The sequence below is a fragment of the Ictalurus furcatus genome, chromosome 13, assembly GCF_023375685.1.
Source record: "Ictalurus furcatus strain D&B chromosome 13, Billie_1.0, whole genome shotgun sequence".
Classification (NCBI taxonomy): Eukaryota; Metazoa; Chordata; class Actinopteri; order Siluriformes; family Ictaluridae; genus Ictalurus; species Ictalurus furcatus.
The window spans coordinates 13,447,502-13,460,787 of NC_071267.1; the positions used below are offsets into that span (position 1 = coordinate 13,447,502).

The 13,286-nt window shown below is 37.2% G+C and overlaps 1 protein-coding gene across 1 annotated transcript in view; it reads left to right on the forward strand.

The window, feature by feature from the left end:
- The window catches only part of cacna1g (calcium channel, voltage-dependent, T type, alpha 1G subunit), a 221,427-nt gene that overhangs the window by 84,894 nt on the left and 123,247 nt on the right, over positions 1-13,286 (forward strand). Inside the window, exons 3-4 of the mRNA XM_053639816.1 lie at positions 3,202-3,314; positions 8,951-9,084. Coding sequence (XP_053495791.1) covers positions 3,202-3,314; positions 8,951-9,084 — 247 coding nt within the window. The remainder of the gene's footprint in view (positions 1-3,201; positions 3,315-8,950; positions 9,085-13,286) is intronic.

Consider the following 13,286-nt stretch of genomic DNA (forward strand, 5'->3'; position numbering starts at 1 on the left):
CTCACTGTCTACTGTAAACATATCGACTTATACCACTGATCTACGCCTGACATTGCACAGAATTCAGCATTTACTGCACAGAGTCCTGCTTTTAGCCTAAAAGTCCCCTAGAGTGAAGTGCAGGTTTAGGACTGTGACATAGGAGTCCAGGAAATACTCCTTAATGCAGGAGCCCCTAGTACTGGGCCTTGTATGCTCTCAGGGGGAATGGTGTGCACCCCATTAATTACACAGTGTCCCAAAAGTCTCCATACATAGGGGACTATGAATGCCAGCATCACTTTGATTGTGACTTTGTCAGTGGTTGTTCGTGGGCACCCACTTTTCTGTTAATCCACAACACTTTAATAATAAGTTTGACAACACTGTCATGTGTCATGTGTCCCCTATGTATGGAGACTTTTGGGAGACCCTGTAGATATGGTACACTGATCATTTCCTAGAGTACTAGCCCTCTTGCAAGGACTGCTAGATAACTGATTTTCCTTCTCTGGGCTAATAGTGTATGTGGCACCCATTCCAGCATGTCATAGCACCATGGATGGTGTCTTTCTGGGAGTTCATAAACTTATCACAACCTTTCTGAGCAAGGTCTCTTTGTCAATTATTTTACCTATAATGCAACATAGACCACTGTTGGTGGTGCCAGAAGCATTTCTTTTAAAAGTTTCCCATTGCATCCTCTGATTTGTCAACTTTGCTGTTTTAATTGTGTCCCTTTGGTATTGTCTTTTGTCAGTAATTGAGAAAAACGAGATGATCTTTGTCGGGTGCCACAGTTTTCAGACAGCACCCTGCCTGGATATTAGCATTCCTGTATTTAATTTAGATGTAAATGTGTGTGTACGACCCCTGTCTCGGCATTGGGCTGCTGTGTTCCAGTGACACTTGCCTACCAAGTGATCAATTGCCAATTGTGTTCATTGTTCATCTTCCACAAGAAAATTGAGAGAAATAATGACTTAAAGAATCATTATTTTCTTTTAACCTGTTTAACCAGAGTGACCCTGCTGCAATCTTGGCAGCGTAATCTGTTTCTGGCTGCTGTCTCAATTTGATTATATATGTTTTTTGTTATTTTAATCAGGTAATACAATTTTATGATGTGCTGTGAAAATGTATGTGCTCCCTTCCAGATCCTCATGTTGCATTTGTCACACTGGATGTTTTCAACTCTATCTCTAGACAAAATCTAATACTGGATAAAGGGACTGTGTTTTTTTCTTGTTATTTATCTAATAAAAAGTTATTCAACACCCAAGTTATTTACACTGAATAATGCACCACTCTTAGTTATAATGACATTCAGTTTCAAGCATTTATATCCCTAATTTAGTTTCAAGCTTTTGTATTCCTGTGGAAGTATTTTATATCAGTCTTCCTTCCTGACAGATTTTCAGAACACTGTTTTTTCCCCACATTGTGCCAGTGTGTAATTGTGGGTTGTTGGTCTACACTTTAATTAGGAGATTTATTTATTTTTCTTTTAATCTGACAAGTATTTGCTTTTGTGTTTGGAGACATAATTTGCTGCATGACCCACTTTCACTCATATATTTAATGTTTAATCAATTATTCAATATTTAAAAATATTTTAATATCTGAGCGCAGACTTTAGTGGGGTTTTTTGTTTGTTTTCATGTCACATGTCAAGATTTGCAGGTGTGGAGGCAGAAAGCATGTGCTGGATTCTTTTTAGTGTAGGATTCTGTGATTACACCAGATTTTTGAATTCCCATGCTTACTAGCAAATGTGAGATAAACATTCATTTTCTACTTGATTGCTGCTCTCCCATGAAGTCCATGTCTTCATAATGTTGTTCTGATGTAGAGTCACTAATAGCATTTTCCCACCATATAGTTGGTACGGCATGAGATCATTGCTACTTTGTATCTATCAGTACCCTGGATAAGTATCTGAGCACATAGCATTAACTGGAAATGTAGAAGGTCTCTGAAAGGTCTGTGAATGTTGGATCATGGATGTGTTTTAACGCTGTACACATTCTGGTGGAAAATCACAGTAACATTGCTCTCAACTGAGGGAGAAGTATTTTTTTATTTTTTATTTTTACTTTCTCAGTCATTTCTGGCTTTGTCTTTGGAGAAATTTTGGGAGCCTGACAACTTCTGGGAAGATTCAATGCTTCAGTACACCAAATGTTCTCCACTTGGAGATGATAGCTCCCACTGTGGTCTGGTCAAGTCTGGGAGTCTTAAAATAGTTTTGCAATCTTTTCCAGATTTGTAGATAATGACATTGTATATGATCTCTTATAATGTGCTTACTGAATTTTTATACTGGCAAAATTGACTTTGATGATAAGGAGTAATGTTATTTGACATTTATACTGATGAAGCCTGGCTGAAATTAAGCCTGGTTAAATTTAGTCAGTATACACAATGCTTTTAGGCTGATTTAACCATGCTATTACTTTTTGCACACTGGGCCAGTTGTTGTCCATATAAGTAAAAAAAATAAATAAAAAAAATGATATATATATATATATATATATATATATATATATATATATATATATATATATATATATATATATATATTTTTTTAATTTTTATTTTTTTTGTAAGCATTTTATATGAAATTGTTCAAGAAACATGTTCTGTGAAAATGTTGTGCTTGCTAAGTAGCTAATACCTCTTCAGAGGTTTTTGGACTAGTAGCCAGCCAAGTTCATTAACAAGTTAGCAAATGTTAGGCCAAATATTATATTGTGCAATCTACTTGGCTAGAGAACATAAAGTTATCTTTTATATTTTGTTATTAAAAACTATCATTCAACTTTTACAACAAGCCAGCTAACATTAAAACCAGTATTGCTAGCAAGTGTTTGACCTCACGCTCCTCACTGATGGCTATTGTGTGTTAGAGCAAAAACAGCTTCTTGGAGAGCATTAATGATTGTTAAAAATATACTAGCTATATATTTATAATATAGACAAAATATACAAGTTCATAAAAAGTTCATATGCTCTTTTCACTCAGGTGCTAATAAAAGCCTCTTGTCTTTTTGTATTATTGTTTGTAATCAGCCATTGGTTAGCCATCTATCATGTCAGGTATTGTCATGACATTCTGAGAGCTGAAATTTCAGATAATACAAATATGACTGTGCAATGAAGTGTATTTATTGTGTTTTTGTTTCACTGCTCTGAGTGTTGTTCCTTAACTGTTCTTCCATACGTGGTTTGAACGGGCCAGTATGCTAGTGATCCTGCTGAACTGTGTGACTTTGGGCATGTTTCACCCGTGTGAGGACAGTGACTGTGACTCAGACCGCTGCAAGATCTTGGAGGTGAGTATTGCCACACACAATAACTAAATATAAGTTGACTATAAGGGCTACAAGCAGTGTAAACATACAGTAACGGGTTGCACATTTCAATTAGAACAAAAGGAGTTTCTTATTCTAGCTTATTTTTGATTGGATAGTGTTAATAGTGTTTGAATTTGGAACTTTTTGGTTGAAGCTAAAATCTTAAAGAATTACAATTAAAGTTCTTTATCTACACTTACTGTACAAGTCTGTAGCTCTTCTTACTATACAGCCACTAGCAGGATGATTTGCTTGCTCTTCTTGTCATATGGAAATAAGACAAAAATAAGATGACCAGACAATTCACAAACGCAGCCACTTACAGGCCAATGTGATTCAAATTAACCTCTGCCCCAGTTGCAAAGGAATGCCTTTGGCAGAATAATGGAAACCAAATGAGATATAATGATATAATAAAGCCAGCAAGTGTGCAGGACACCCATCTTCCCCCACTCCCCAATTTCTTTGCCTGCACAATAACACATCCTCTTGTATTCCTCTGCTGCTCCTCTCTCACACGCTTTCCCTCTGCCGACAATACCTCTCTCATGTACACCTAATAATCTAAATACAGAACTAATGCTGCTCTAAATACCAGAGGAATCCATTTGTTTACATGTAAGAGTTTTCCTTTTTCAGTATTGGTGAATGAATGCAAGCAGCTTTGATGGAGCACGTAACACATTCCACTGAATGTTTGGGAAATGTGTTTAAGCAGGAGATAGTTACTGGATCAGAAACTGAAGATACACCCACCTTTAAACAGGGAGCCAGTGAGATTTCAGTCAAGGCACATGCTTTGAGAGAGAAACAATGAGAGCGAGGGTCTTAATCAGGACATACTGACTCAAAAGAGGCATGATCATCCATCAAAACAGCAATCATCCATCAACTCCATCAATGGAAGAGACATATAGCTTTTAATGTGCATTGAACTTTCTCTTTCTTGCTGTTTTTGCTGTCTGAACACAGCTGTTTGAGAGTATATGTGAATATCTCCTCATAAGTCGGACATGCAGGGTCTGAGCAGGATATATGCCTGAAAGTTTGATCATTCATGGCCTCTATGGGCAATGAAGCAAAAACTTCAAGTGGAATAAGCACATGGATGTATTTTATATTATTTTGTTCAGAGAGATTCCAAGATTGTGTTCAACATTTTATATAGTTGCTGTAAAATGTACGATAGAGGAGCTAGGTGCAAGTTCATAAACTCAATGTGTTTATTAGGGCACATATAATATCATTGAAATTTGAGGCATGGGTCAATACACAAGCAGTCATCATTATCAGAAGGTAATACCTAATCATAGGCCCATAACACAAACGTCAATCAGAATACAAGGTAGAGTATTCAGGAACAGTAACAACAACCGAGAAGAGGCTCAGAAATGCATGATACATTCAGCAAGATGTGCAGGAACAAACAGAAGTGCTTAAATACAGAGACTGATTAAGGGAACTACTGCAAACAGGTTAGAGTGATAATCATGCATGAGGAAGACAACCAATGGCAGGACAGGGACGGAGACAAGACACGAACCAAATGCACATGGTCATATAAACAAATATGCAAAATATCTACGATGTGCGCTGCGAGCTGCAGTCTGTGCTCAGATGAGAAATACATGACAACAGCGTTAATTCTAATATTCTAATGTTAAAATATTGAAAAAAGTCTTTCATCTATGGTGGTTCTTATTGAGTGCTAGTATTTACTCACATGCAATGTAATATAACCTCCTCTGTACACAGTAATGACGTAAGCTGCATACCAACTGAGTGCAAACATGGGATGAAAGACATTGTCAGTAGAAACAGATCAGCGGGGAGGTGGTGACCATATGTTTCTCTATTTTAGTGTGTTTGCATGAAATCAGGAAAATGTTGTTTTGTTGTCTTTTTTTCCCCACAAGAGCATATCCATACACACACTAATGCCTCATGAATGCGTGTGTGGCTGTAAAACTATTTTCCTCCTTCCTGACTCCCTGTTTTTTTCAGATTTTTCTGATCTTCAGACATATTGGATTGGCAACCTGAGTGAACAAATCCAATATTTAATGAGCATTTTTAGTTATTTAATAAACAAAGATACCCAATACTCATATCTCCACCTTATGTCACCTCTAGGTGCAATGACTGTAAACAGCGGTTCATGTAATTTGATATCAGTCTTTCACATTACTGTGGATACATTTTATCCTACTTTCTCCTTTTAGAATGCCTTTAATTCAGATGCTTTTGAATTTGTTTCAGATTCTGCCACCACATCATTTTTGGATTTAGGCCTTCACTTTTAGTGAAGCCAAAGGTTTCCATTAATACAGGAACTCAGGAAGTAGAAGATACATTTTCATATCAGTGTATGTGTGTGGTGGGGAAGTGGGTTTGGATGTGCATGAGAAGCAGGGCATCAATTGCTCAAGAATAACCATCTCTTCCAGCAAAGCAAAAACCTATATACCACTCACCAGCTAGGAAAATGAAGGGAACGTCATGTGAATATTTATTCAGTTTTTTCTGCATTATTTATTATATGAGAAGACCGCAGTGCACAGATGAGTTTCAATCATACATGTACTACTTCTGATCTTCAAAACACCCGGAAGAGAGATGGCGAGGATTAGCAGGTAGAAATGATTGGATGAGCTAGTGGAGTGTAAAGAAGTAAAGATGAATACGGAAAAAAGTGAATTGCTAGTGGGTGTTGCTAAGAGAAGCAAATAAAAAGCTACATGGGAGAATACGAAACCATTAAATAGTGCTGGCAGGCTATGTGGACAGTCTAGTACTGCGCTGTTGTGGGGTTTCCCCTGTCTGCACTGTTTTTCTTTAGAGAGCTGCTGAACCATGGAGAGGCCACACACACACACACACACACACACACACACACACACACACACACACACACACACACACACACACAAAAACGCTTTGTATGCCAGAAGCAAGGCGAGAACCTGGTTCTTCTTAGAAAATGTGCTTTTTAAGAAGAAGCCTCTTGGGGGTTCAAGTTTTTTTTCCTCCACAGTGATCTGTGATTATCTTCAGATGCATGTTCAAAAAAACTTTGATGTTCAGTCTTTTATATTCACATTTAAAATAATAATAAATAAACGCTCTGACAGAATTGACAAAAATTAGTCGTAATTTGGGATGGGAGCTTTGGGATATTACATAATGATAAGCAGTGACAGGTCACTGTGGTTCATGGGCAAAAGACATTTTCCCCCGTTTTGCAGTGGTTGGGTCAAATGATATCTTTAAGCATACATTTACACATATTTCACGTCATGTGGGCAGCCATCTGACCCACAGTGGTGCTCAGAAGCCCAGCTAAATCATGCACATGAAAAAGGATGTGCCACCAACTTTCATGATCTACTGTACGTGTTGCTGTTATTCATAATGTACTATGATTAATGGTGTGTGATAAGAGCAGTAGTTAGCTGTGAGTGAAATCAGAAATGTGGCCAAGATCTTAGAGCTTGGCTCGAAATGATGCAGAGCTTCAGAGCAGCTTAATTAATATTCCCTGTGTTGCAAAAGTGTCTTAGCCAGAGGGATTCCTTGGTTTAGGAGTCACTACCAATGTTTGAGCTAGCACTGAAAACCCAGGTGAATTTCCCATGCAATAACAATGACCAATTACAATACAGTTCACCCTTTCTTTTTGCTATTAAAACCAGTTTGAAAATAAAAGTTTTTATTCACTTCTGTAATAAGTCCCTTTAAACATTTACACTGTAGTGTTAGCACTGCTGTTACGTGCACTATATTGTGTTTATTCACGCTTTGTTGTGTTTTGTGACTTAACAGTAATTATTTTTCCATTTCAGTAGGAGCTACATTTACATGCATCCTAATAATCCAGTAATAATCCTAAATGGAATAAAAAAGCCTTCATTTCTTAAGGAATAGGGCTGAGGCAAATCCGAGTAAAATTTTCCATCTTAATGAATGAAGTGGATAATCTGTTGAATAATTTGTTAAATAGAAGAATAATCGGCACGTAAAATATTTCCATATGTTCTGCACATGTGCTGACTAACAAATCTGCAATCAGAAAGAAAAAGTTTGGATTGATGAAAATAAGTGAATGAACATTGCCAAGTGTCAAAAGAATGTGCCAACTTCATCTCTCATCATTATATGGTGAACAAAACAAAGTTAGTGTGAGAATCCTTGAGTAATGCCAAAATTAACCAAGTCTACAATGAGAAAATTGTCCATGTCAGATTTACTCAGCTGGCCTGGCAAGAACAGTTTTATAATACAAAGATTCATGCAAAAGAGGTTAAGTTAAGGGGAATAGGGAAAAAAAGGTTACGAAGAAAATAAATTGATGGAAATAATAATTAAATGTGATTCTTCACCTCCCCTGACCTATTCCTTCGGATTTTTTTTTTAATCCTATTATAGGTTTTTATGACATTTGGACGTAATCCCTGTGCACACTGAACCTTACTTATCTTATGGTGTCTCATTCAGTGTTACAGCACATCTAAGATGTGTCTTTAGGTCTCAGCATAATTCAGTTAACTCTCTTCAGTAAAACCAAGCCAAAAAAATTACAGGTACAATTGCACATATAGTCAAAATATGCATAAAATAATTACACATGAGGGCACAGTGGCTTGGTAGTTAGCACGTTTTCCCCCGGGGTTGGGAGTTTAATTCCTGCCTCTGCCCTGTGTTCTCGGAGTTTGCATGTTCTCCTTGTGCTTCAGGGGTTTCCTCTGGGTACTCCAATTTCCTCCCCCAGTCCAAAGACATGTTGTAGGTTGATTGGCATTTAGAACTTGTCCATAGTGTGTGAATGTGTGTCCAGGTTGTCCCCTGTCTTGTTCCCCAAGTTCCCTGGAATAGGCTCCAGGCTCACTTTTTCCATACCACTTGTCCTACAGGGGGTCGCTACCCATATATTGATTCTTGGTCATAAATGATCATACATTATCATAGATCCATATGACCAATTTGATCATTAATATTAATCACATGAGAAAGTTTCATAAACTATTTGCAGCAGGAGTAAATGTTCCAGAGGAGATTATAAAGCTTAATGATAAACTTAATGATTTCTGCTATTAACTTACTTTTTCATGTGGCTTTGCATTAATCAATCATGTGCTCTGTGTCAGCATGTAGAGCTTATTTTCTTTGTTCCTTGAAAACTTGTGTTTATCATTAATAAATAAACGTGGTGCTTCATGTACAGAATATTTTGAACTGATATTCAAAGCATTAAAAAGGTTGAGGATTTGGGGATAAAAAGCACAAGTTTGCTGCATGGGTTTACAGACATCTATGCTAAGCTGAATCAGCTATCTCTCTCTCTCTCATCTCTCTCTCTCTCTCTCTCTCTCTCTCACACACACACACACACACACACACACACACACACACACACAAACAACGCTCCCTAGCTTGAGTCTGCTGAATATGGCATATTGGATATGGTGGGAATTGGTGATTTATTTATTTACTTATTTGCATGTTCATAAAATTGGTAATTATTCATGACTTAAAGGATTGCACATTGATCTAAAGAGGAACACTCTGAATCGGAAGGATTTTATGCTAACACTGGATGCATTTCTTCTTTTTTCTAGGATTTCGACGACTTCATTTTTGCATTTTTTGCTGTGGAGATGGTGATTAAGATGGTAGCACTGGGCATCTTTGGCAAAAAGTGTTACCTTGGGGATACCTGGAATCGGCTAGACTTCTTCATTGTGCTGGCTGGGTGAGTTTTTCTTGACCACGACTTTCTAAACGCGCCATTAACTCTCTGACGCCTCCTTTTTAGTGTCTGATTATAGAGTTGGATGCATTACTACTGTGCTTAGTACTTCTTTATTTATTCTTTTACAATGGTCTTCTTTCTTCATCCATTCTCACATACAGAGCTTGTGTTCTTTTTTCGTTTAGTTTTTGCTGGTAAAGATCTAATTTGCACTAATCATGTGCCTTGTTGAGAGATGCACTGGATTATGTGTTGAGATGAAAATTACACAAGCATATGGAGCATGTGAAAGGACATTCCCGGGAGAAATCAGCCAAAGTCTGTACACAAGAAGCAAGCAGCAATGACAGGCTGCTGGCATGTTCTTCTAAACCACACAGGAAATACAGGCTTCTGCCATGTTCACCAAATCAGTTCATCAATGCTGATTAATAGCACTACAGATGGTTACTTACTATCAACACAGCTTTGGGTGAACAGTGATAGATTGTATTATAATTTTTTTTCTTAGATTTCATTAGTGGATCATCAGTAATAGTATCAATGAAAGATGTTTCACAGTCTTCTTGTGATACTTAAAGTGCCCCTGAATTCAAAATTGTTGTCTTTTGTAGTCTTTCTGTACCTGTCCCTTATATCTGAGACACTGTAGTATAGTCCCCTCTGAAACTATTGGAACAGCAAGGCCAATTCATTTGTTGCTAATTCATTTCATTTGCTGTAGAATGAAAACATTTGGGTTTGAGATCAAAAGATGAATATGAGAATTTCAGCTTTTATTTCCTGCTATTTATATGTAGATGTTTTAAATGGCATAGAACACGGCACATTTTGTATCAGATGATCCAATTTGTAGGCAAGCAAAAATAATGGAACATGTGTGTCCTTAGATTGATTGTTTAAACAATAAATAGCTCTGAAAATCTACTCTTGGTTTTAGCCTTTGGTTTCACCTATGAAGAATACCTTTGTTGTTAAAAAGGAAAAGCCAACATGAAGATAATAGAGCTGGCTATAGGAGAAAAGCAAGCCATTTAAACATTTTGTCTGACAATTTACACAGAAATGCATCCAAATTAACCATGAGGAACTTTATCATGCAGCAAGACAATGATCCAAAACACAACACAACTGAGTGGAATCGTTAGGGTTAGCTAACCCTAGCCTTAACCCTAATCCTTAGACTGGCCAAGTCAGTCACCAGACCTTAACCCAGTTGAGCATCATTTCACCTCTTGAAGAGGAGACTGGGAGGAGAAACCCTCCTGAAACAACCACTGAAAGAAGAAAGCTGTGGTAAAAGCCTGGGAAAGCATCACAAAAGAAGAAACCAACAATTCCGTGATGTCACTGAGTCACAGGCTTGATGCAGTTACTGCAAGCAAGGGATATGCAACCAAAAATTACGTTTTATTTACTTCAAGACTTATCTATTCTTATACTTTTGCTTGCCAAAAAATTGGGTGGTCTGATGCAAAAGATTCTATGTTTTCTGTTGGTCAACACATCTACAGTAGATTTAAATACCAAGCAACAAAAGCTGAAATCCTAAACTCTAGTCTCATATCCATATTTTGATCTCAAACCAAAATGTCTTTGGTACATAAGAAACAAATAAATTGGCCTTGCTGTTCCAGGAGTTTCAGAGGGAACTATATATCTGAAAAAAAATAGTTTTGGAGATATCAAAAACTTTTGGTGATTCATACCTTGGTGACATTGTGATCATTCAGTTTAATGCTCTCTAGAACAATATATGTGTATGACCTGCCCATGGTGCTGATCCTGCTCTATAGTAGCAGTGTGTTAGCAGCAGTAGTACAGTAAGTTGTTTGCAGTAAACAAGGTCTTTTTTCCACCCTTGTCTTGTTAAGAAAAAAATGGTTGGAGTTTTTTTTTTATTTTGAAGAGGAAGAAATATGTATAAGGTCATGGTTATGTGACAGGAGTTGGGAGCTCTTCAAAGCTGGAATATGTCGCTTCTTCAGACTGAGTGAGAACAAAATTCTGCCTTTAAACACTACCAAGAATTTTCCATCAGTAAGAGTAAGTAAAAGACTCATTAATCTTTTTGCTGGTCCCCATATTTAACTAGCTCGCTAAGCTACAATCAGGTTTGTTTACATTTGGTGGGGGTGTGGTGCATCTCGAATGCTATTGGCTGTGGTGTAAATCGGTCAAGCACTTCAACATGATGCCACTCTGACATCCAGTTTCAGAAGGAAATATATCAACATATAGAATCAAATCACAGCTAAGAAGCCATTTCATGGGACTTTAAATCTGGAGCATCGTTAAGGTATATGAAGGTATATGTACATTTTTGCTGAAGGTCCATACTTTGGTAATAGACATAAAAGGATAGTTATTTCCAACAGTAACTAGAAAGCAGACTGAAACTGACTACAAATGTATAGACATCATTTTATTGTTCTATTGAGAGAACTTACCACTGAGCACAATCCTGCTGTGTCTCTATAGGTTGTACTCCTGACAGTCTACCAGGTTGCTTATACTGGTGGTTTGGCATCCTTGCTTAGTATATAATGTCTGTGTGTGCTTTAATTGGAAAGACATTCATGTTAGCATGAGCTTGTCATCACTTTTTAAAGATGACTTGAGAATTCAGCACTAAGCAGTCAAACTATCAGCCTCAGACACCCCCAGCTGCTTGGCAACGAGTGCAGAATCATTTCACATTCCAGCAAAACCCATCAGCCCTTTCACTCCTTCACAATGCATTTATGCACACGTAGGTGCTCAAGTTGATTTGACCAAGCTCAGAAACTCATCGTCATACTTCAGGAGTCAAATATATCACATAAATCTATGCAGCTAAAGCTTGACTACAAATATGAATTTGTTATTATGCCAATAAATACTCTGCCATTTTAATTAGTGCAGTCAAAGGTGTTTTTATTTGTTTATTGCAGAAATTGTTGTCACTATAGAGTAGGGGATATTGTTTTTTTTCATGGTATACTGTAAAGCTGAAACAATTAGTGGATTATACATGTGTATTTTTTATTGTTTACTGGACAGTAGCACCTTAATGCAAAATTGCTATTTTCCTGTGGAACATGCCTGAGCATTAACTATTTTGGAACTAATTTTGATTTAGTTTTAGTCATATTTTAGGCATATTTAATCATTTTTTATTTTTTAATTACCATAGAAATTGTTGAAGAAACAGTTGTTGCATAGGCCTATAAATATAGGCTATTTTTATATATAAAAAATATATATAAATATATATATAAAAATATATATATAAATACATAAATACATTTTTATCAGGGGTGGTTCTAAACCCTTTTTGTCTGTCATCTCAGCAGCCCCTAAAACTACTAACTACCAAAACCTATTATTTTATTTTCAAAATTTAAAAATTACAATAACCCAAAAATGCAGGACACATAGTTAAGAAGAAGAGGAAGAAGAAGAAAAAGAAGAAGAAGAAGAAGAAGAAGAAGAAATAAACACTAACAGGCAATTTGATCCAAATTTCTCTTTTCGGTTTTTAGCTTTTATATTCTGCGCATGTGTGATAGCCTTTCGTAAGTGCGTTGCCAGCTATCTGCTTGAATAGAAAGTGCACGGCGGCTGTGCTGCGCGTTAAAGTAGAAAGTATGCTTCACTTTTTATGCGTACGCTAGGAACAGCATACAGTACGTGTGATGCAAATTTCGTCATCGGCAGAGTACGGGCGTACTGAACGCTGTTCCTAGCGTACGCAAAAGGTGAAGCATACTTTCTACTTTAGCTGGAGGCTGTAAACAGATCTGTCAGTGTTTAACGAAACGTCCAGACTCCAAGGTAGAAAGTTATAGAAGGTATATTTTCTATGTTTTTTACTCGTCTGCTAGCATGCAGGCTGCATCTATGCATTCGATGTCTGCTCTGCAATGTCTAAGGAAATTTGACATCTCAAATTAGCTAGTGGTAGTTCAAAATAATCCAGATTAAAAATCTGTAGCCTGTAGCCCAGTGTGCACGCTCACTCTCCTGGGCCGGATTATCCAATGGGCATTATGGGCACGGGCCCAGGGGCCCCTGCGCACTTGGGGCCTATTTTTATTTTCTTTATTTTCTTTTCTTATTTTACATTGCCAAAAACGGAGTTCAATGTCTGGTTCAATGCCACACAAGATTTAAAAAGACGCGTACAACTTAATGTCTACGGTGGTGTAGGCTGTATGGAG